The 23351-nt window shown below is 42.8% G+C and overlaps 1 protein-coding gene across 2 annotated transcripts; it reads right to left on the bottom strand.

Moving 5' to 3' along the window:
* Nucleotides 1–14249: 14249 nt before the first annotated feature.
* LOC106563021 (uncharacterized) lies at nucleotides 14250–18339 on the bottom strand. 2 transcript variants are annotated; one of them, XM_014128215.2, is made up of 4 exons: nucleotides 18152–18314; nucleotides 16957–17058; nucleotides 15770–15898; nucleotides 14250–15435 (listed from the first exon to the last, which is right to left on the bottom strand). In XM_014128215.2, exons 1-4 carry the CDS (start codon nucleotides 18152–18154, stop codon nucleotides 15202–15204), a joined length of 468 nt encoding a protein of 155 aa, XP_013983690.2. In that variant the 5' UTR covers nucleotides 18155–18314; the 3' UTR covers nucleotides 14250–15201. The 2 variants fall into 2 exon arrangements, with proteins under 2 accessions (XP_013983690.2, XP_013983691.2); XM_014128216.2 differs by lacking the exon at nucleotides 16957–17058 and having other exon boundaries at nucleotides 18152–18339.
* Nucleotides 18340–23351: the final 5012 nt, after the last annotated feature.

Below are 23351 nucleotides of genomic sequence, written 5' to 3'. Positions count from 1 at the left end.
ACATTACCCCACACTGACAAATCAAAAACAGGTTTTAAGAAATGTTTGCACAAAACAGAAATACTTTATTTAATAATTATTCAGACCCTTTGATATGAGACTTGAAATTTAGCTCCGGTGCATCCTGTTTCCATTGATCATCCTTGAGTCTACCTGTAGTAAATTCAATTCAAATCAAATTTATTTTTATATAGCCCTTCGTACATCAGCTGATATTCTCAAAGTGCTGTACAGAAACCCAGCCTAAAACCCCAAACAGCAAGCAAAGCATGTGAAAGAAGCACGGTGGCTAGGAAAAACTCCCTAGGAAAAACTCCCTAGAAAGGCCAAAAACCTAGGAAGAAACCTAGAGAGGAACCAGGCTATGAGGGGTGGCCAGTCCTCTTCTGGCTGTGCAGGGTGGATATTATAACAGAACATGGTCAAGATGTTAAAATGTTAAAATGTTCATAAATGACCAGCATGGTCAAATAATAATAATCATAGTAGTTGTCGAGGGTGCAACAAGCACGTCCGGTGAACAGGTCAGGGTTCCATAGCCGCAGGCAGAACAGTTGAAACTGGAGCAGCAGCACGGCCAGGTGGACTGGGGACAGCAAGGAGTCATCATACCAGGTAGTCCTGAGGCATGGTCCTAGGGCTCAGGTCCTCCGAGAGAAAGACAGAAAGAGAGAAAGAGAGAATTTGAGAGAGCATATTTAAATACACACAGGACACCGGATAAGACAAGAGAAATACTCCAGATGTAACAGACTGACCCTAGCCCCCCGACACATAAACTACTGCAGCATAAATACTGGAGGCTGAGACAGGAGGGATCAGAAGACACTGTGGCCCCATCCGATGATACCCCGGACAGGGCCAAACAGGCAGGATATAACCCCACCCACTTTGCCAAAGCACAGCCCCCACACCACTAGAGGGATGTCTCCAACCACCAACTTACCGTCCTAAGACAAGGCCGAGTATAGCCCACAACGATCTCCGCCATGGCACAACCCAAGTGGGGGCGCCAACCCAGACAGGAAGACCACGTCAGTGACTCAACCCACTCAAGTGACGCACCCCTCCCATGGACGGCATGGAAGAACACCAGTAGGCCAGTGACTCAGCCCCTGTAAAAGGGTTAGAGGCAGAGAATCCCAGTGGAAAGAGGGGAACCGGCAAGGCAGAGACAGCAAGGGCGGTTCGTTGCTCCAGCCTTTCCGTTCACCTTCACACTCCTGGGCCAGACTATACTTAATCATAGGACCTACTGAAGAGATAAGTCTTCAGTAAAGACTTAAAGGTTGAGACTGAGTCTGCGTCTCTCACATTGGTAGGCAGACCATTCCATAAAAATGGAGCTCTATAGGAGAAAGCCCTACCTCCAGCCGTTTGCTTAGAAATTCTAGGGACAATTAGGAGGCCTGCGTCTTGTGACCGTAGCGTACGTGTAGGTATGTACGGCAGGACCAAATCGGAAAGATAGGTAGGAGCAAGCCCATGTAATGCTTTGTAGGTTAGCAGTAAAACCTTGAAATCAGCCCTTGCCTTAACAGGAAGCCAGTGTAGGGAGGCTAGCACTGGAGTAATATGATCAAATTTTTTGGTTCTAGTCAGGATTCTAGCAGCCGTATTTAGCACTAACTGAAGTTTATTTAGTGCTTTATCCGGGTAGCCGGAAAGTAGAGCATTGCAGTAGTCCAGCCTAGAAGTAACAAAAGCATGGATAAATTTTTCTGCGTCATTTTTGGACAGAAAATTTCTGATTTTTGCAATGTTACGTAGATGGAAAAAAGCTGTCCTTGAAACAGTCTTGATATGTTCTTCAAAAGAGAGATCAGGGTCCAGAGTAACGCCGAGGTCCTTCACAGTTTTATTTGAGACGACTGTACAACCATCCAGATTAATTGTCAGATTCAACAGAAGATCTCTTTGTTTCTTGGGACCTAGAACAAGCATCTCTGTTTTGTCCGAGTTTAAAAGTAGAAAGTTGGCAGCCATCCACTTCTTTATGTCTGAAACACAGGCTTCTAGCGAGGGCAATTTTGGGGCTTCACCATGTTTCATTGAAATGTACAGCTGTGTGTCGTCCGCATAGCAGTGAAATTTAACATTATGTTTTCGAATGACATCCCCAAGAGGTAAAATGTATAGTGAAAACAATAGTGGTCCTAAAACGGAACCTTGAGGAACACCGAAATTTACAATTGATTTGTCAGAGGACAAACCATTCACAGAGACAAACTGATATCTTTCCGACAGATAAGATCTAAACCAGGCCAGAACTTGTCCATGTAGACCAATTTGGGTTTCCAATCTCTCCAAAAGAATGTGGTGATCGATGGTATCAAAAGCGGCACTAAGATCTAGGAGCACGAGGACAGATGCAGAGCCTCGGTCTGACGTCATTAAAAGGTCATTTACCACCTTCACAAGTGCAGTCTCAGTGCTATGATGGGGTCTAAAACCAGACTGAAGCGTTTCGTATACATTGTTTGTCTTCAGGAAGGCAGTGAGTTGCTGTGCAACAGCTTTTTCTAAAATTTTTGAGAGGAATGGAAGATTCGATATAGGCCGATAGTTTTTTATAATTTCTGGATCAAGATTCGGCTTTTTCAAGAGAGGCTTTATTACTGCCACTTTTAGTGAGCTTGGTACACATCCGGTGGATAGAGAGCCGTTTATTATGTTCAACATAGGAGGGCCAAGCACAGGAAGCAGCTCTTTCAGTAGTTTAGTTGGAATAGGGTCCAGTATGCAGCTTGAGGGTTTGGAGGCCATGATTATTTTCATCATTGCGTCAAGAGATATAGTACTAAAACACTTTAGTATCTCCCTTGATCCTAGGTCCTGGCAGAGTTGTGTAGACTCAGGACAATGGAGCTTTGGAGGAATACCCAGATTTAAAGAGGAGTCTGTAATTTGCTTTCTAATGATCATGATCTTTTCCTCAAAGAAGTTCATAAATTTATTACTGCTGAAGTGAAAGCCATCCTCCATTTGCGAAGGCTGCTTTTTAGTTAGCTTTGCGACAGTATCAAAAAGAAATTTCGGATTGTTCTTATTTTCCTCAAATAAGTTGGAAAAATAGGATGATCGAGCAGCAGTAAGGGCTCTTCGATACTGCACGTTATTGTCTTTCCAAGCTAGTCGGAAGACTTCCAGTTTAGTGTGGCGCCATTTCCGTTCAAATTTTCTGGAAGCTTTCTTCAGAGCTCGTGTATTTTCTGTATACCAGGGAGCTAGTTTTTATGACAGATGTTTTTAGGGGTGCAACTGCATCTAGGGTATTGCGCAAGGTTAAATTGAGTTCCTCGGTTAGGTGGTTAACTGATTTTTGTCCTCTGACGTCCTTGGGTAGGCAGAGGCAGTCTGGAAGGGCATCAAGGAATCTTTGGGTTGTCTGAGAATTTATAGCACGACTTTTAATGCTCCTTGGTTGGGGTCTGAGCAGATTATTTGTTGCAATTGCAAACGTAATAAAATGGTGGTCCGATAGTCCAGGATTATGAGGAAAAACATTTAGATCCACAACATTTATTCCATGGGACAAAACTAGGTCCAGAGTATGACTGTGGCAGTGAGTAGGTCCAGAGACATGTTGGACAAAACCCACTGAGTCGATAATGGCTCCGAAAGCCTTTTGGAGTGGGTCTGTGGACTTTTCCATGTGAATGTTAAAGTCACCAAAAATTAGAATATTATCTGCTATGACTACAAGATCCGATAGGAATTCAGGGAACTCAGTGAGGAACACTGCATATGGCCCAGGAGGCCTGTAAACAGTAGCTATAAAAAGTGATTGAGTAGGCTGCATAGATTTCATGACTAGAAGCTCAAAAGACGAAAACGTCATAGTTTTTTTTTTTGTAAATTTAAATTTGCTATCGTAAATGTTAGCAACACCTCCGCCTTTGCCGGATGCACGGGGGGTATGGTCACTAGTGTAACCAGGGGTGAGGCCTCATTTAACACAGTAAATTCATCAGGCTTAAGCCATGTTTCAGTCAGGCCAATCACATCAAGATTATTATCAGTGATTAGTTCATTGACTATAACTGCCTTGGAAGTGAGGGATCTAACATTAAGTAACCCAATTTTGAGATGTGAGGTATCACAATCTCTTTCAATAATGGCAGGAATGGAGGAGGTCTTTATACTAGTGAGATTGCTAAAGCGAACACCGCCATTTTTAATTTTGCCCAACCTAGATCGAGGCACAGACACGGTCTCAATGGGGAAAGCTGAGCTGACTACGCTGACTGTGCTAGTGGCAGACTCCACTAAGCTGGCAGGCTGGCTAACAGCCTGCTGCCTGGCCTGCACCCTATTTCATTGTGGAGCTAGAGGAGTTAGAGCCCTGTCTATGTTCGTAGATAAGATGAGAGCACCCCTCCAGCTAGGATGGAGTCCGTCACTCCTCAACAGGCCAGGCTTGGTCCTGTTTGTGGGTGAGTCCCAGAAAGAGGGCCAATTATCTACAAATTCTATCTTTTGGGAGGGGCAGAAAACAGTTTTCAACCAGCGATTGAGTTGTGAGACTCTGCTGTAGAGCTCATCACTCCCCCTAACTGGGAGGGGGCCAGAGACAATTAATCGATGCCGACACATCTTTCTAGCTGATTTACACGCTGAAGCTATGTTGCGCTTGGTGACCTCTGACTGTTTCATCCTAACATCGTTGGTGCCGACGTGGATAACAATATCTCTATACTCTCTACACTCGCCAGTTTTAGCTTTAGCCAGCACCGTCTTTAGATTAGCCTTAACGTCGGTAGCCCTGCCCCCTGGTAAACAGTGTATGATCGCTGGATGATTAGTTTTAAGTCTAATACTGCGGGTAATGGAGTCGCCAATGACTAGGGTTTTCAATTTGTCAGAGCTAATGGTGGGAGCCGTCGGCGTCTCAGACCCCACAACGGGAGGAGTAGAGACCAGAGAAGTCTCGGCCTCCGACTCCGACTCGCTTAGGGGAGAACCGGTTGAAAGTTTCTGTCGGCTGAATAAGCGACACCGGTTAAGCATTCCTACAGCATTTCCCTCCAGAAGCCATGAGAAAGATGTCCGGCTGCGGGGACCGTGCGAGGGGGTTTATACTAACGTTACTATCTGTACTTACTGGTGGCACAGACGCTGTTTCATCCTTTCCTACACTGAAATTACCCTTGCCTAACGATCGCGTCTGAAGCTGGGCTTGCAGCACAGCTATCCTTGCCGTAAGGCGATCGTTCTCCTGTATATTATAAGTACAACGACTGCAATTAGAAGGCATCATGTTAATGTTACTTAGCTTCGGCTGTTTGAAGTCCTGACGAACCATGTCCAGATAAAACCTCCGGGGTGAAAAAGTTGAATGAAAAAAGTTGAGTGAGGGAAAAAGTAAAAATATACGGTAATGAAAAAGTAAAAAACCGTCAGGTAGCAAAGTAAGATCGGCAACAAAACGCACAGCAGCGTAAACAAGTCTGCAAGTTGTGACAGGAAACAGGAATTGATCGTACATGATTTGGAAAGGCACACACCTGTCTATTTCAGGTCCCACAGTTGACACTGGATGTCAGAGCAAAAACCAAGGTCACCAAAAACCCGATGGTCAATCTGACAGAGCTCCAGAGTTCCTCTGTGGAGATGGGAGAACCTTCCAGAAGGACAACCATCTCTGCGGCACTCCACCAATCAGGCCTTTATGGTCGAGTGGCCAGACGGAAGCCACTCCTCAGCAAAAGGCACATCACAGCCCGCTTGGAGTTTGCCAAAAGGCACCTAAAGGACTCTGACCATGAGAAACAAGATTCTCTGGTCTGATGAAACCAAGATTGAACTCTTTGGCCTGAATGAAAAGCTTCACGTCTGGACGCTTTTCCTAGGGTGAAGCATGGTGGTGGCAGCATCGTGCTGTGGGGATGTTTTTCAGCGGCAGGGACTGGGAGACTAGTCAAGATCGAGAGAAAGATGAACGGAGTGAAGTACAGAGAGAGAACCTGCTCCAGAGCGCTCAGACTGGGGCAAAGGTTCACCTTCCAACAGGACAATGACCCTAAGCACAAGACAACGCAGGAGTCTATGAATGTCCTTCAGTGGCCCCGCCAGAGCACAGACTCTCTCCAATCGAACATCTCTGGAGAGACCTGAAAATAGCTGTGCAGCGACGCTCCCCATCCAACCTGACAGAGCTTGAGAGGATCTGCAGAGAAGAATGGGAGAAACTCCCCAAATACAGGTGTGCCAAGCTTGTAGTGTCATACCCAAGAAGACTTGAGGCTGTAATTGCTGCCGAAGGTGCTTCAGCAAAGTACTGAGTAAAGGGTCTGAATACTTATGTAAATGTGATATTTCAGTTTTTTTGCTTTATTATTATGGGGTATTGTATGTAAATTGATGACGGGTGGGGAACAATTATATCCATTTTAGAATAAGATTGTAACATAACAAAAATGGGAAAAAGTCAAGGGGTCTGAATACTTTATGAATGCACTGTATATTAAAAAATAAAACCTGACGCATGACACATCCTAAATAGTGAGAACATTTCAAATACTTACCTTGTCACCATTCTATTGAGTCTTGTTAATGGGAGTAGCTGATTGAAATGAGGACCTGTTTGTAGTTTGTAGTGGGTCCCAGGACTGATTTCAGGAATCCTGTGCTAAACCAACCTGCCAGGGAGAGACTGTAGCAATGTTCAGCCTTGTGCGTAGATTCCAGTGTACTGTCACCGTGGTTCTATAAATACCTTTATGTTTACATGTAATGTATGTTGCAAATTATGAATAAAAGACCGTTTTAAAAAACAAATGACGTAATGATAAATGGTGAAATATTATGACCAATCACGGAACGCCTGAGCCCCGTTTATTTCTTTCTGGTCCTGGCGAGGAAAAAAAGAACTGTCGGGAGGTTCTCTCCTGCACTGTTCAACCAATCCAGTAAATGTGGAGGAGGAGTTAAGATTGAGTGTCGCCTTGATAACGTCCGAAAGTGGAAGTCGCGTCACAGGCTCTCTTTCCATTTGCCCTGAAAACCGGATCCATCCGGTTGTTACAGAACCCACTGAGGGAGCCCTGACTCTAATCTAAAGTACAGGGTAAGTATAACGTAACAATCAGAAATGACAATACTTGAGGGCAGTGGAGGCTGGTGGGAGCTGCTACAGTATGATAGGCTCACTGGAATGGAATAAATGGAACGGTATCAAATGGCTCAAACATATTGGAAACCACTTTTGACTCAGTTCCAATGATTCAATTCCAGCCATTACAATGAGCCTGTCCTCCTATAGCTCCTCCCACCAGCCTCCACTGCTTGAGTGGCACTATAGTGTAAAGTAGAACCTCAAATTTGATTTAGAAAGCACTTTTTGCCCACCAAAGTAGCTACCGTGTTCCAGAGCCATATACTTAATGAATTAGGACAACTTTTAGAATTTGATAAATGTTCTAATTCTAATTGTAATGTTATTGAATAGCTAACATGGCTGCCAAATGAAATCAAACTTTACTTGTCACATGCGCCAAATACAACAAGCGTAGATCTTACCGTGAAATGCTTACTTACAAGACCTTAATTAACCAACAGTGCAGTTCAAGAAGAGTTTAGAAAATATTTACCGAATAAACTAAAGTAAAAAGTTGTAAAAAGTAACACAATAAAATAACAATAATGAGGCTATATACAGGGGATACCAGTACCGAGTCAGTGTGGGGAGGTACAGGTTAATTGAGGTAATTGAGGTAGGGGTGAAGTGACTATGCATAGATAATAAACAGCGAGTAGCAACAGTGTACAAAACAAATTGAAGGGAGGGGGGGGTCAATGTAAATAGTCCGGTGGCCATTTGATTAAATGTTCAGCAATTTTATGGCTTGGGGGTAGAAGCTGTTAAGGAGCCTTTTGGTCCTAGACTTGGCGCTCCGGTACCGCTTGCCGGGCGGTAGCAGAGAAAACAGTCTATGACTTGAGTGACTAGAGTCTCTGACAATTTTATGGGCTTTCCTCTGACACATCCTATGATGCAGCCGGTCAGGATGCTCTCAATGGTGCAGCTGTAGAACTTTCTGAGGATGTGGGGACCCTGCCAAATCTTTTCAGTCTCCTGAGGGGGTAAAGGTTTTGTCGTGCCCTCTTCACGACTGTCTTGGTATGTTTGTACCATGATAGTTCGTTGGGAATGTGGACACCAAGGAACTTGAACCTCAAGACCTGCTTCACTACAGCCCCATTGATGTTAATGGGGGCCTATTCGGCCCGTCTTTTCCTGTAGTCCTTGATCAGCTCCTTTGTCTTGCTCACATTGAGGGAGAGGTTGTTGTCCTGGCACCACACTGCCAGTTCTCTGACCTCCTCCCAATAGGCTGTCTCATTGTTGTCGGTGATCAGGCCTACCACTGTTGCGTTGTCAGGAAACTTAATGATGGTGTTGGAGTCGTGTTTGGCCATGCAGTCGTGAGTGAACATGGAGTACAGGAGGGGACTAAGTACACACCCCTGAGGGGCCCCTGTGTTGAGAGGGAGGTGTTTAGTCCCAGGGTCCTTGTCTTAGTAATGAGCTTTGTGGGCACAATGGTGTTGAACGCTGAGCTGTAGTCAATGAACAGCATTCTCACATAGTGTTCCCATTGTCCAGGTGGGAAAGGGCAGTGTGGAGTGCGATTGAGATTGCATCATCTGTGGATCTGGTGGGGCAGTATGTGAATTGAAGTGAGTCTAGGGTATCCGGGAGGATGCTGTTGATGTGAGCCATGACCATCCATTCAAAGCACTTCATGGCTACAGACGTGAGTGCTACGGGGCGGTAATCATTTAGGCAGGTTACCTTCACTTTCTTTGGCACAAGGACTATGGTGGTCTGCTTGAAACATGTAGGTATTACAGACTCAGTCAGGGAGAGGTTGAAAATGTCAGTGAAGACACTTGCCAGTTGGTCAGCGCATGCTTTGAGTACACGTCCTGGTAATTCGTCTGGCCCCGCGGCTTTGTGAATGTTGACCTGTTTAAAGGTCTTACTCACATCGGCTACCAAAAGCGTTATCACACAGTCATCCACAACAGCTGGTGCTCTCGTGCATGCTTCAATGTTGCTTGCCTCGAAGCAGTAGGCTCGCATCGCTGGGCAGCTCTCGTCTGGGTTTCCCTTTGTAGTCCATAATAGTTTTCAAACCATGTCACATCTGACGAGCGTCAGGGCCGGTGTAGTAGGATTCAATCTTTATCCTGTATTGACGCCTTGCTTGTTTATTGTTTCGTCTGAGGGCATAGCGGGATTTCTTATAAGAGCCCAGATTAGTGTCCCGCTCCTTGAAAGCGGCAGCTCTAGCCTTTAGCTCGATGCAGATGTTGCCTGTAATCCATGCCTTCTGGTTGGGATATGTACGGTCACTGTGGGGACGACGTCGTCGATGCACTTATTGATGAAGCCGATGACTGAGGTGGTATACTCCTCAATGCCATTGGATGAATCCCAGAACATAGTCTGTGCTAGCAAAACAGTCCTGTAGCGTAGCCTCCGCATCATCTGACCACTTCCATATTGAGCGAGTCACTGGTGCTTCCTGCTTTAGTTTTTGCTTGTAAGTAGGAATCAGGAAGATAGAATTATGGTCAGATTTGCCAAATGGAGGGTGGGGAGAGCTTTATATGCATCTCTGTGTGTGGAGTAAAGGTGGTGTAGAGTTTTCTTTCCTCTGGTTGCACATGTGACATGCTGGTAAAAATGAGGTAAAACTGATTTAAATTTGCCTGCATTAAAGTCCCCGGCCACTAGGAGCACCGCTTCTGGATGAGAATTTTCTTGTTTGCTTATGGCCTTATAGAGTTGGTTGAGTGCGGTCTTAGTGCCAGCATCAGTCTGTAGTGGTAAATAGATGGCTACGAATAATATAGATGAGAACTCTCTTGGTAGATAGTGTGGTCTACAGCTTATCATAAGGTACTCTACCTCAGGCGAGCAATACCTCAAGACTGCCATATAATGTTGTAGTGTCATGTAAATGCAACATAATGATCATTCTAGACATTCAGTTTTATATTATTTGTTTACTATTCCCCATGTAATGTTAATGGGGAGCTAACATGGCTGAATGCTGAATTGTCATGTAAATTCATTGGCCCAACTCTCTAAATGCAGTCACCATACCCTAGGTCAACACCAACACTAAAATAGGCTACTAAAAATTATTAATTCATGCAGTTTAGTGGATTATCGGGATGGTTTTAGGACCATGCAGGTAGCTCAGATATGATGTGAAGGCTATTTGCCCTACTGGCTGAGAGCACTGAGGTACGGCTGAGAGCACATCCATGCAGCTGCACTGAACAGCGCAACTTTTCTCTCAAAACATCGCAGCAGGTCGAAGATGGTAGTAGGTTTATGGCTAGTTTACTGCTTTTTGACTTGCTATGAAACTAAACTATAGTTTTTAATCCCGGTGCTGAGCTAGTGCGTAGCAGCTACTTGCTGTATGACAACTGAAGTAAAACAGTGAAGGACAATGTGTAGTTCAGCTAGTGAATGTCAATGAGAAAAATACTGAGAAAGAGCAGTGGACAGAAACACTGAAAATAAACAACCAGAAACTTACTGTTACGATGGATACAGGAGCTGGGTGTAACGTCTTGTCGGTGAGAGACTGAAACCGCTGAAAGTGAAAGGGAAGGGCGATTCCATGCAAAAATCCAACTGCACGCTAATGACGTATTCTGGCCACCAGATGGAGCCAAAGGGCAAGAAAACACTCAAACGTTAACGCAAAGAGAAAGTGTTTGACCTGGAATTTCAAGTGATAGAACAACATGCACCGGCAATACTTGGAAGATCAGCTTGCCTGCAAATGGGCTTAGTACAGAGAATATTCAAGCTAGAACAAAGGACAGAGATTGATATTTTGAGTGACTTGGATGTGTTCCAGGAGTTCATCATATATAAATAGACCCAGAAGTCACACCAGGGGTTCACTCACCCAGAAAAGTGCCTGTAGCACTAAAAGAAATGCTTGAAAAGGAACTTAACCGCATGGAAAACATGGATGTCATCATCAGGCAAACTGAGTCTACTGAATGGGTAAACAGCTTTGTGACAATAGTGATGCCAAACATAATATGGGTATGCATGGACCCACAGGATCTGAACAAAGCCATCAAGAGAGAACATTATCCTTTATGTACCATTTTAAGAGGTAGTTGCTTAAATGCCCAACGCCAAGGTATTTTCAGTAGTTGATGCAAAACAAGGATTCTGGCAAATCCAACTACATGAAGAGAGCTCCCGACTCGGCACGTTCAGTACGCCATTTGGGAGGTATTCATTCAAGAGACTGCTGTTCGTAATTGCGTCTGCTCCGGAGGTGTTCCAGAGGTGCCTCGCCAAGCATCTGGATGGTCTGGAAGGTGTTGTAAACACCATGGATGACATTCTTGTCTGGGGGGATGACACAGATCAGCACGACCGGAGACGGAGACAGCTACTAGACAGACTGAGAAGCATCAACTTGAAACTGAATAAGGACAAGTGCAAAATCAGAATGAGAGAAATTCGCTACATTGGACATATGTTAAGCAATGGCTTGAAACCAGACCCCCCGAAAAGAGCAGAGCAATACAAGAAATGCCAGAGCCAGAGGACAAAGCAGCGCTTCAGGGGTTCATGGAAATGTTGCAGTATCTCGCAGAGTTCATCCCAAATCTCTCAGATGTCAGCGCACCACTGAGACAACTGCTGGAAGGAGACGTTCAGCGGCACTGGGAGTCTTCACAGGAACAGAGCTTCAAAAGCTTGAAAACACTTGTCAGCAATGTGCCAGTGTTAAAGTACTATGATGTGGGGAAAAAAACTGTGACACTATCTGGGGATGCAAGCTCCGAAGGCTTGGGAGCTGTGATCCTGCAAGATGGTCAGCCAATCGCATGCGGGTCAAGATCCCTCACAAGCTGTCAAGAGAGATTTGAAAAACAGCTACTGGCGATAGAGTATGGCTGCGAGAAGTTTCATTAATACCTGTATGGAAAACAGATCCGGGTGGCGTCAGACCACAAGCCCTTGGAAACGATCTTCAAGAAGTCGCTCCAGAAAGCATCAGCCAGACTGCAGAGAATGCTGACGAGACTACAGAGATAATCTACATGTGACATACAAACCAGGAAACGAGAAACGCACCGCTGCACTGAGCTGAGCATACCTGAAGGAACAGAGAGTGAAACTGCCGGATGGTGAGCTGGATGTAAACTACATCGCTCATCAACTTCCTGTTTCAGAAGAGAAAGTGCAGCAATTCAAAACTTCAACAGCAGAAGATGAAGAGTTAAGACTGGTCACAGTAACAGTTAAAAAAGGATGGCCAGACACGAGTGGGACAGTTGCAAAGAAAATACAGCACTACTGGACCTTCAGAGAGAACTTGATATGCTCTTATAGACTGCTGTTCAAAACTTGTCGTTCCTCAGAAAATTTGAGAAGAAATTATGGAGAAAAAATCCACAAAGCACACATGGGAATTGTAAAATGTAAGGAGCGAGCAAGCGATGTTCTGTTGTGGCCAAAATGTGCAGTCTGCAACAAACACAAAAACAACAACCAAAGAGAGCCGCTCATGTCTCGTCCAGTCCCAGAGAGAGCTTGGGCCAAAGTTGGAGTGGACCTCTTCCATTACAACGACACAGAATAAGTACTATGTGTGGATTACTACTCACAAATACCCAGAAATCTACAAACTCAGTGGGACAACAAGTAAACACATCCCTTATCTTACCTCATTGGCACTCACTGTATATAGACTTTTTTTGTTTTCTTTTTTTTCTACTGTATTATTGACTGTATGTTTTGTTTATTCCATGTGTAACTCTGTGTTGTTGTACGTGTCGAATTGCTATGCTTTATCTTGGCCAGGTCGCAGTTACAAATGAGAACCTGTTCTCAACTGGCCTACCTGGTTAAATAAGGTGAAATAAAATAAAAAATAAATAAATAAATCATTAGCAGTCTGAACTGCTCTCGATGGTGCAGCTGTAGAACCTTTTGAGGATTTGAGGACCCATGCCAAATCTTTTCAGTCTCCTGAGGGGAATAGGTTTTGGCGTGCCCTCTTCAAACCAGTGTGTCTATGTATGCGGATGGCTCCGCATTATACGTCAGCTACTACCGCAACTGAAATGACTGCAACACTTAGCAAAGAGCTGCAGTTAGTTTCAGAATGGGTGGCAAGGAATAAATTCATCCTAAATATTTCAAAAACTAAAACCATTGTATTTGGGACAAATCCTTCACTAAACTCTAAACCTCAACTAAATCTTCTAATAAATATTGTGGAAATTGAGCAACTTGAGGAGACTAAACTGCTTGGAGTAACCCTGGATTGGAAATTGTCATATTGATACAACAGTAAAGGCTCTAGTTTTGTCGCACCTGGACTACTGTTCAGTTGTGTGGTCAGGTGCCACAAAGAGGGACTTAGGAAAATTGCAATTGGCTTAGAACAGGGCAGCATGGCTGGCCCTTGGATGTACACAGAGAGCATTAATAATATGCATGTCAATCTCTCCTGCTCAAAGTAGAGGAGAGATTGACTTCATCACTACTTGTATTTGTGAGAGGTATTGGCGTGTTGAAAGCACCGAGCTGTCTGTTTAAACAACTTGCACACAGCTCAGACACCCATGCATACCCCACAAGACATGCCACCAGAGGTCTATGCACAGTCCCCATGTCCAGAACAGACTACAGTACTACATAGAGCCATGACTACATGGAACTCTATTCCACATCAGGTAACTGATGCAAGCAGTAGAATCAGATTTAAAAAACAGATAAAAAGTAAATGTTATGGAACAGTGGGGACTGTGAAGCAACACAAACATAGGCACAGACACATGCATACACACACATGATAACATACGCAATATACACACACGTACACATGCATTTTGTGTTGTAGATATGTGTTGGTGGAGTATGGGCCTGACGGCACACACTTAATGTGTTGTGAATTCTGTAATGAATGTATTATAATGTTTTTAAAATTGTATAACTGCCTTCATTTTGCCGGGCCCCAGGAAGAGTAGCTGCTGCCTTGGCAGCAACTAATGGGAATCTATAATAAATACAAATAATAAAGGTGTTGAATACTTATTGACTCAAGACATTTCAGCTTTTCATTTTTAATTAATTTGTAAAAATGTCAAAATAATATATTTCCACTGAAATCTTGAGCAATCAGGGTTCATATACATTTCTGATCAACTTTAATTTACTTGATTAAAATGAAAGATGAAATCAATAAGTGTTTTATTATACTTTTATTATACTAAGAACAAGACAGCTGTCTATTGGGGAGTTCCTGTTTACTGTTTAAAAGTGACATAAAAGGGTGACAACTCCATAGCTTACAGCAAAAAAAAATATTATTGCTGTTGTCTATTATTTAATGTGACTATAAATCAAATGTAAAAATTTTTTAAAGCATTATATGAGGACTTTAGTCTGTGTTGCATGTTAAAATATGGCAATTCTTATTTGTTTTGTCAACATGCGACATCTATCAACTAGCCTATAAGGAATCTTCTAGAAAATGGTAGGTGTGTACCTCCAGTAAAAATAATAGCCAATATCTTAAAACACATTTATGTCTGGACATAACTGTTTGGTAAATGAATTGTCTCATTGAATATGTGAGGTTATTCAGGTTAACCTTAATTGTGGGCGGCAGGTAGCATAGTGGTTAGAGAGTTGAACTAGTAAACGAAAGGCTGCAAGATCAAATCCCCGAGCTGACAAGGTTCTGCCCCTGAACAAGGCAGTTAACCCACTGTTCCTAGGCCGTCATTGAAAATAAGAATTTGTTTTTAACTGACTTGCCTTGTTAAATAAAGAAAAAAAAATAGAATGTATCCCAAGAAGTCCAGTAATACATAATAAATTATGTTGAAAGGAAATAGATCCAATCCATCTCATCACCCCTAATGTCTTACCATTTCTGATTTCAATATTATCAGGTAGTTTACAGGTAATTGTTAATCCCAAAAATATTCTGAATAATGGGATTATTTGAGTTTTGCACCTAACATCGCTTCCCTGATGCATAAGTAGGAGTATCCTATCGGTGTATGAGAACAAGTAAAGCATCAACTCCAGAATTTTCTTGGAGGGGGGGGACCTTTGACCGATAGTAGTATCTTTCGATTAGTGTCCACTATTTGTTTCCTCTTCAGCCATATTGGTCCTGGTTTAGCCTAAATCCCAGGCCCAATGGTTATTGGTGTAATGCCATTTTCGTGCATTGGGGTAATGACACTTTCATGTGTGATTTCAGGGCTCGATTCTTTGTTGACCCACATAATGATGGCGACTATAATGATAATGGCGGCCATGGCTCCAACAACAGCAATGAGCTTCCAGGAGGCCTTGACGGTGTCACATTTCATCTGCTTCTGCACCTTCATTGCGGTCTTGTGGAAGGGCTTGCTCTAAACAAACAAACAAACCAACCAATCAAGTACCAAAGTCAAAATACACTGTTATGACAATGTTATGTATGTAATGTATGTAATGTAATGTACAATGTAATGTACAATGTAATATAATGTAATGTACAATGTAATATAATGTAATGTACAATGTAATGTACATTACAATGCAATGTAACACCACTGTCTATCTTGAACAGCAAAAAGGACCTCAGGTTCGTGGCAGACAGGCCAGAGTGAGGTCTGAACAGCTTTTGTGTGAAAACGTTCACTGTAAAACATTTATCTGAATTGGAAGCGTATGTCTAAAACAAATTTGCAATCCCAGTCTCACCTTCAATTCCCCAGCCCTTTCGTCAAGGTCCTGCACTTTCTCCTTGCGTTCCTCAGTCTTCTCCATGTTGTCCATCATGATGACCTCTGCCTCCTCCTGAACCTGGCGCTGCTGGTTGTTATTCTCAGGCTGAGAGAGATGGAGCATGAAATGAATAAAACTTTATTTAAAAAAATATATTTTGTGGTGCAATATGTGGTATCCATTTTCAACCCTGTTCATATGAGTTTTCAACACAAAATACACAGGATTGTTATGATATTGAAAACATTGCGATTTAATGGAAATGTAATGACACAAGCGCTTGTGACGTTTTTATCATAACAATCCTGTGTATTTTGTGTTGAAAACTCATGTGAACTGGGTTGAAGCACATATGAACTGGATAGTGCATTTACCGCATCACCACAACATGTTTATTGTAAACATAATGTTGCCTCCTGCTTGTAACTGTCGCCCCTTTTTCAGGACAATCTCATAATTGAATCAAGACATTGATATCATCCTCAGAAATGTTGACCATCTCACTAAACCTGTAACCACTTGGAATAGAATAGCTAACATAGTTTAAATGTGCCTTGTGATTTAAGAGAACCTCTTTGACAGCCAGAAGAAGTGGTAGAATGTGAGTTTCCCACCAGGGTGAAATTTCAAATGGGTACAGATCTAGGATCAGCTTCCCCTCCCTCGATCTTAACCTTTACCATTAGTGAGTGAAATGCAAGAAACTAACCCCAGATCAGCATCTATAAGGGCAAATTCACCCTACTTTTTTTGTTTCTGACAAAAAAGATTACAGTGGTCAAGGTTGGAATTTTGCACTCTAAAAAAAGGAAGAACTGTAAACCAAGCAAATCACATTTTTATTTATCACATGCGCCGAATACAAATGGTGTAGACTTTACTGTGAAATGCTTGTTTATGAGCCCTTTCCAACGATGCAGTTTAAAAAAAAAAAATGTAAACAGTAACACAAGGAATAAAATACACAATAATTAAGCTATATACCAGTACCAGATCAATGTGCATGGGTACAAAGTATTTGAGGTAGATATGTACATAAAGGCAGGGTAAAGTTATTAGGCATCAGGATAGGTAAAAATAAAGAACAGAGTAGTATTAGCATATGATGAGTGTGAAAGTGTGTCAGCTGTCATCATTTTTTTAAACAATTGTATTTGTTTTACCTTTTTCTCCCCGCTGCAACTCCCTAACGGGCTCGGGACAGGCAAAGGTTGAGTCATGCGTCCTGCATGACCTGCCAAACCGCGCTCCTTAACACCCACCAGCTTAACTCGGAAACCAGCCGCACCAATGTGTCAGAGGAAACACTATTCAACTGACGACTGTGGTAAGCCTGCAGGGGCCCGGCCCGCCACAAGGAGTCACTAGAGCATGATGAGCCAAGTAAAACCCCCCTGGCCAAACCCTCCCCTAACCCGGACGATGCTGGGCCAATTGTGCACCGCCCTATGGGATTCACGGTCACGGCCGGTTGTGACACAGCCTGGGAACAAACCTGGGTCTGTAGTGACGCCTCCAGAACTGCGACGCAGTGCCTTAGACCGCTGAGCCACTCGGGAGGCCCTTCAGCTGTCATTTTTATAAATGTATTTTACTACAGCAAAATAATGCGTTGGGTGGCATTTATTTATGTTTTTATTTAACTAAATATTAGGATAAAAAATCCCCCCTTTCAAATATATTGTATCTATGTATGTCAAATCAATTCTACATTTGATTGAACTGTGTTGGTTCTGAACTCAAATTAATATTATCGTCAATATGTTGTCTGTGTTTAGCTAACAGTAAGTAAATCTTATGATTACATTTGTGGTGTGGTAATGTGTCATCAACGACTTCCAGGTAGCCTAGGATATATGCTGTGCTGTGTGTCAATAAGCTAAAGTGGCTTCCTTTGTCCGTCTCCTCCCCATCATCTGCATAATGTCTGAAAACTAAAATGTAGGATAAAGCCAAATATAGCATGTGGAATTTCATATTACCTGTCCGTTGAGTTCTTCGAACTCACTAGGCTACAGGCAAAGGGACATGTGAGGAGAGGAACCCACTTTAGACTATTGAGATGCACCCCTAGGTGAATGCTCAAAGTAGCATTTAGCCTAAAACATCAATTTTATCACTTGTAAATTGTGTTATCTAAACACTCTATATTATAACAAAATATAAACTAGGCTCTATGCATCCTCTTTGATCTCAAACGTAATTTCACAGAACATTATTCTGTCAACAAAGGCAAAGGGAAAGTATAAGTAGCCCACGCATCTGAAGTTAAACTCAATATGACAATAAGTTGGAAGGACACATAAAACATTGTCTTCTTTTCCTTTTTTGATTAATGTTGTAATTTTAACAGCTTACCATGTTTCTGCACGATTTTATTGTTATCCCGAGAATGAAAAACCTCTCTTTAAGTCAGTGCAAAGTCCAGTAGAAATTGCATTCTGGTCAGGAGGGATCATGCAGGCCTTCGTGACTTACTCACCCCGCCTTGATCGTGATAGTGAACTGTTCTGCACATCATTTTGACAACATCTTTTATATGTGGCCTGCCTTGTCACTAAAGGAAGAGGAGGGCAACACTCCTCCCTGGTTGACCTTTCATAGGTAGTGTTCTATTGCAGCTTGAAAGAATCTCTGGGGGAAATGAAGTTTATCCATTCTATTATTTTCTATTGTACCATTATTCTATTCTAATCTTTTATGAAGTTATTCAATTACATTACTGTCAAATGCTATCGCATATAGCCTACACTTTATAGTCTGAATGGCAAGGTTTATTGATGAAAATTTGTTTTCTATTTGTTTAAATTATTTTTTGAATTGTATTATTTGTGTACTTGTTTGACATTTTACTTCACTGTCAGGAGCTAGTAACATAAGCATTTCGCTCCATCCACTATAACATTACATTTATTCATAACATCTGCTAAACTGTGTACATTACTTTTATTTGATTTACTATTACAGTAATCAAAGACCCAGGGGCCAATTATGAAGTGGAAGGATCTCAGTAAGGTAGCCTAAAAATTATTTTATAATTCAATGAGAATTATGGCAACAAATAAGACGCTTGTATACATCACACAGAAAGGGGATCCACAGAGTGTTTACACTACAAGCGGCACTTGCCTAGCCACACTAACCTCGCCATCATGTGGGTGCTAAAACAAGCTACCAAGCAAGTTAGGCACTGCTACGTATCAACAGCCATTGTCAGACAATCCAGTTGGGGTTGGAAGCTATGGTGAGCTTCAATTGGTCACGTCATATCACGGATTTGAATAAAGTTCAGCTTTCCCCAGCTGTTCAGCTCCCTCGCCCATGCTGACATTGTTCAACGGTCCCCTTGCCCACTCCACTTCTCTCTTTCCTTCCATTGAAAGTGAATGGCTTCCGATGTTTCACCATGCAATGTCACTTCCTAGTGTAAACGCACGTCTGAGCAGGGGAACGCAACCTTTAACTTATGATGTGGTTAGCTGATACGTAAGAAATGTGCCTAACATGGGTGCGCGAACAGCCCAACCAAAACAAACAAAAACGTAACACAATTGTCATATATGCTCTTACTGTTCGACTGGGAAGCATGCGACAGGGTTAATACCTATTCTACAGTTTTAATTTAAGAATTAGGAAAATAATAGCCTACAGTATATTTATATAGGCAAACAAATAGGCCTATAACTACTGTACATACGGTGCATTCGGGAAAGTATTCAGTCCCCTTGACTTTCCACATTGTTACATTACAGCTTTATTCTAAAATTGACTAAATTGTTTTTTATCCTCATCAATCTACACACAATACCCCATAAGGACAAAGCAAAAACAGGTATTTTAAAAATGTTGCAAAAATAAACTGAAACATCAAATTTATATAAGTATTCAGACCCTTTAGTCAGTACTTTGTTGAAGCACCTTTGGCAGCGATTACAGTCTCGAGTCCTCTTGGGTATTACACTACAAGCTTGACACACCTGTATTTGGGGATTTTCTCCCATTCTTCTCTGCAGATTCTCTCAAGCTCTATCAGGTTGGATGGGGAGCGTCGCTGCACAGCTATTTTCAGGTCTTTCCAGAGATGTTTGACCAGGTTCAAGTCCGGGCTCTGGCTGGGCCAATCAAAGACATTCAGAGACTTGTACCGAAGCCACTCCTGCGTTGTCTTGGCTGTGTGCTTAGGGTCATTCTCCTGTTGGAAGGTGAACCTTCACCCCAGTCTGAGTGCTCTGGAGCAGATATTCATCAAGGATCTCTTTGTACTTTGCTCCGTTCATCTTTCCCTTGATCCTAACTAGTCTCACAGTCCCTGCCGCTGAAAAACATCCCCACAGCATGATGCTGCCACCACCATGCTTCACCGTAGGGAAGGTGCCAGGTTTCATCCAGACGTGATGCTTGGCATTCTGGCCAAAGAGTTCAATCTTGGTTTTATCAGACCAGAGAATCTTGCTTCTCATGGTCTGAGAGTCTTTAGGTGCCTTTTGGGAAACTCCAAGCGGGCTCTCATGTGCAGCGTGTCTGAGGAGTGTCTTCCATCTGGCACTCTACCATAAAAGCCTGATTGGTGGAGTGCTCCTTCTGGAAGGTTCTCCCATCTCTACAGAGGAACTCTGGAGCTCTGTCAGAGTGACCATCGGGTTCTTGGTCACCTCCCTGACCAAGGCCCTTTATTTTTTTTCTTGTTTTTAACCTTTATTTAAATAGGCAAGTCAATTAAGAACAAATTCTTAGTTACAATGACTGCCTACCAAAAGGCAAAAGGCTTCCTGCGGGCCTCCATTCTCCCCCGATTGCTCACTTTGGCATGGCGGCCAGCTCTAGGAAGAGTCTTGGTTCCAAACGTCTTCCATTTAAGAATGATGGAGTGGTCTCCCGAGTGTCACGGCAATCTAAGGCACTGCATCACAGTGCTAGAGGCGTCACTACAGACCCTGGTTAGATGCCAGGCTGTGTCGCAGCCGGCCACGACCGGGAGACCCATGAGGCGGCGCACAATTGGCCTAGCATCGTCCGGGTTAGGGGAGGGTTTGGCCAGCCGTGATGTCCTTGTCCCATCGCGCTCTAGCGACTACTTGTGGCAGGCCGGGCGCATGCACGCTGACTATGGTCGCCAGCTGTATGGTGTTTTCTCCGACACATTGGTCCAGCTGTCTTCCGGGTTGAGCAAGCAGTGTGTCAAGAAGCAGTGCGGCTTGGAGGGGTCGTGTTTCAGAGGACGCATGGCTCTCGACCTTCGCCTCTCCCGAGTCCGTACGGGAGTTGCAACGATGGGACAAAACTGTAACTACCAATTTGACATCACGAAAAAGGGGTAAAAAGTAAGTAAAAATAAATACAATGATGGAGGCCAATGTGTTCTTGGGGACCTTCAATGCAGCAGAAATGTTTTGATACCTTTCCCCAGATCTGTGCCTCGACACAATTCTGTCTCGGAACTCTAAGGACAATAAGAATAAGGCTGTAATGTAACAAGTTAAGGGGTCTGAATACTTTCTGAATGCACTGTATACATTAACATTTTGCTAACCCATAATGCAATTTCTCATCGACGCACAAATAGGAGGAGAAGAGTGCTCAAGCTTATGGCTGAGTTGTTCGTAAAGGAAGAGGAACCAAATCCTGCCAATTGTCTCGCCCCTCAAGATCCCTCAAGATGCCATCTATTTTGTGAAGTGCACCAGCCCCTTCTGCAGCAAAGCACCCCCACAACATGATGCTGCCACCCCCGTGCTTCATGGTTGGGATGGTGTTCTTCGGCTTGCAAGCCTCCCCCTTTTTCCTCCAAACATAATGATGGTCATTATGGCCAAACAGTTCTATTTTTATTTCATCAGACCAGAGGACATTTCTCCAAAAAGTACGATCTTTGTCCCCATGTGCAGTTGCAAACCGAAGTCTGGCTTTTTGATGGCGGTTTTGGAGCAGTGGCTTTTTCCTTGCTGACTGGCCTTTCAGGTTATGTCAATATAGGACTCGTTTTACTGTTGATGTAGATACTTTTACCGGTGTCCTCCAGCATCTTCACAAGGTCCTTTGCTGTTGTTCTGGGATTGATTTGCACTTTTCACACAAAAGTACGTTCATCTCTAGGAGACAGAACGCGTCTCCTTCCTGAGCGATATGATGGCTGCGTGGTCCCATGGTGTTTATACTTGCGTACTATTCTTTATACAGATTAACGTGGTACCTTCAGGCGTTTGGAAATTGCTCTTAAGGATGAACCAGACTTGTGGAGGTCTACAATTATTTTTCTGAGGTCTTGGATGATTTCTTTTGATTTTCCCATGATGTCAAGCAAAGAGGCACTGAGTTTGAAGGTAGGCCTTCAAATACATCCACAGGTACACCTCCAATTGACTCAAATGATGTCAATTAGCCTATCAGAAGCTTCTAAAGCCATGACATAATTTTCTGGAATGTTCCAAGCTGTTTAAAGGCACAGTCATCTTAGTGTATGTAAACTTCTGACCCACTGGAATTGTGATACAGTGAATTAGAAGTGAAATAATCTGTCCGTAAACAATTGTTGGAAAAATTACTTATGTCATGCACAAAGTAGATGTCTTAACCGACTTGCCAAAACTATAGTTTGTTAACAAGACAAATGTTGATATTTGGTTGCGTGCATACTAGGTTTGGTTAGCTCCTATCAGAACTCTGCTAGACGAAATGAACGTTTATGCCCATTTTTTTCAATTTTTGCCTAAAATGACATACCCAAATCGAACTGCCTGTAGCTCAGGCCCTGAAGCAAGGGTATGAATTTTCTTGGTACAATTTGAAAGGAAACACTTTGAAGTTTGTGGAAATGTGAAAGGAATGTAGGAGAATATAACACATTAGATCTGGTGAAAGATAATACAAAGAAAGAAAAAATTATTTTTCATAATTGTTTTGTTCCATCATCTTTGAAATGGAAGAGAAAGGCCATAGTGAATTATTCCAGCCCAGGCGCAATTCAGATTGTGGCCACTAGATGGCAGCAGTGTATGTGCAAAGTTATAGACTGATCCAATGAACCATTGCATTTCTGTTCCAAATGTTGCATCAAGCCTGCCCAAATGTGCCTAATTTGTTTATTAATAACTGTCCATGTTCAAAGCTGTGCAGTTTTTAAAAGACCTTCGCTTGAAAAACTAGAAAAAAGTGGCAGTAGTTCTGTTGGTCCCTCTTGAGACGCCGTAGTCAGAATTTATCTGAATTCATGTAAAATAACTTAATAAATCTTTAATTAATGTTGATGTTTTTGCTGAAGTGCGGTACTTCTCAAGTTAAAAAATGTGCATGAAATAGTAATCTCTTGTTGAATGACAACAAACAAACAAGAATTCCTACTGTTGACCAATCACCGACGTAGGGGCGTTCATTTCGGGCTACTGAACTTCCGCTTGCCGCAAGAAAGAAATGGTGTACAGGAAGAGCAGAAAAACACTTGCTGAAGACCAAAATGAACAAAAACGTCACAAAATGTCATAATATATGCACAAACTGTTTCGGATGGGAAGCATGCGGATGCCTACTCACCACACCTCGTTCATGATGGTGAACTGTTCTG

This window comes from Salmo salar, chromosome ssa11, assembly GCF_905237065.1.
Source record: "Salmo salar chromosome ssa11, Ssal_v3.1, whole genome shotgun sequence".
In the NCBI taxonomy this organism is placed as follows: domain Eukaryota; kingdom Metazoa; phylum Chordata; class Actinopteri; order Salmoniformes; family Salmonidae; genus Salmo; species Salmo salar.
The sequence above is the reverse complement of the archived record's forward strand: the minus strand, read 5'-3'. Positions and strand labels throughout refer to the sequence as shown.

Coding starts and splice junctions, on each gene's coding strand:
- LOC106563021 (XM_014128215.2), bottom strand. Junction 15,899..16,956: donor GTTGCAGCGGGGAGAAAAAG/GTAAAACAAATA, acceptor CATCTCTCTCAG/CCTGAGAATAACAACCAGCA. Junction 15,436..15,769: donor AAAGGGCTGGGGAATTGAAG/GTGAGACTGGGA, acceptor TTGTTTGTTTAG/AGCAAGCCCTTCCACAAGAC.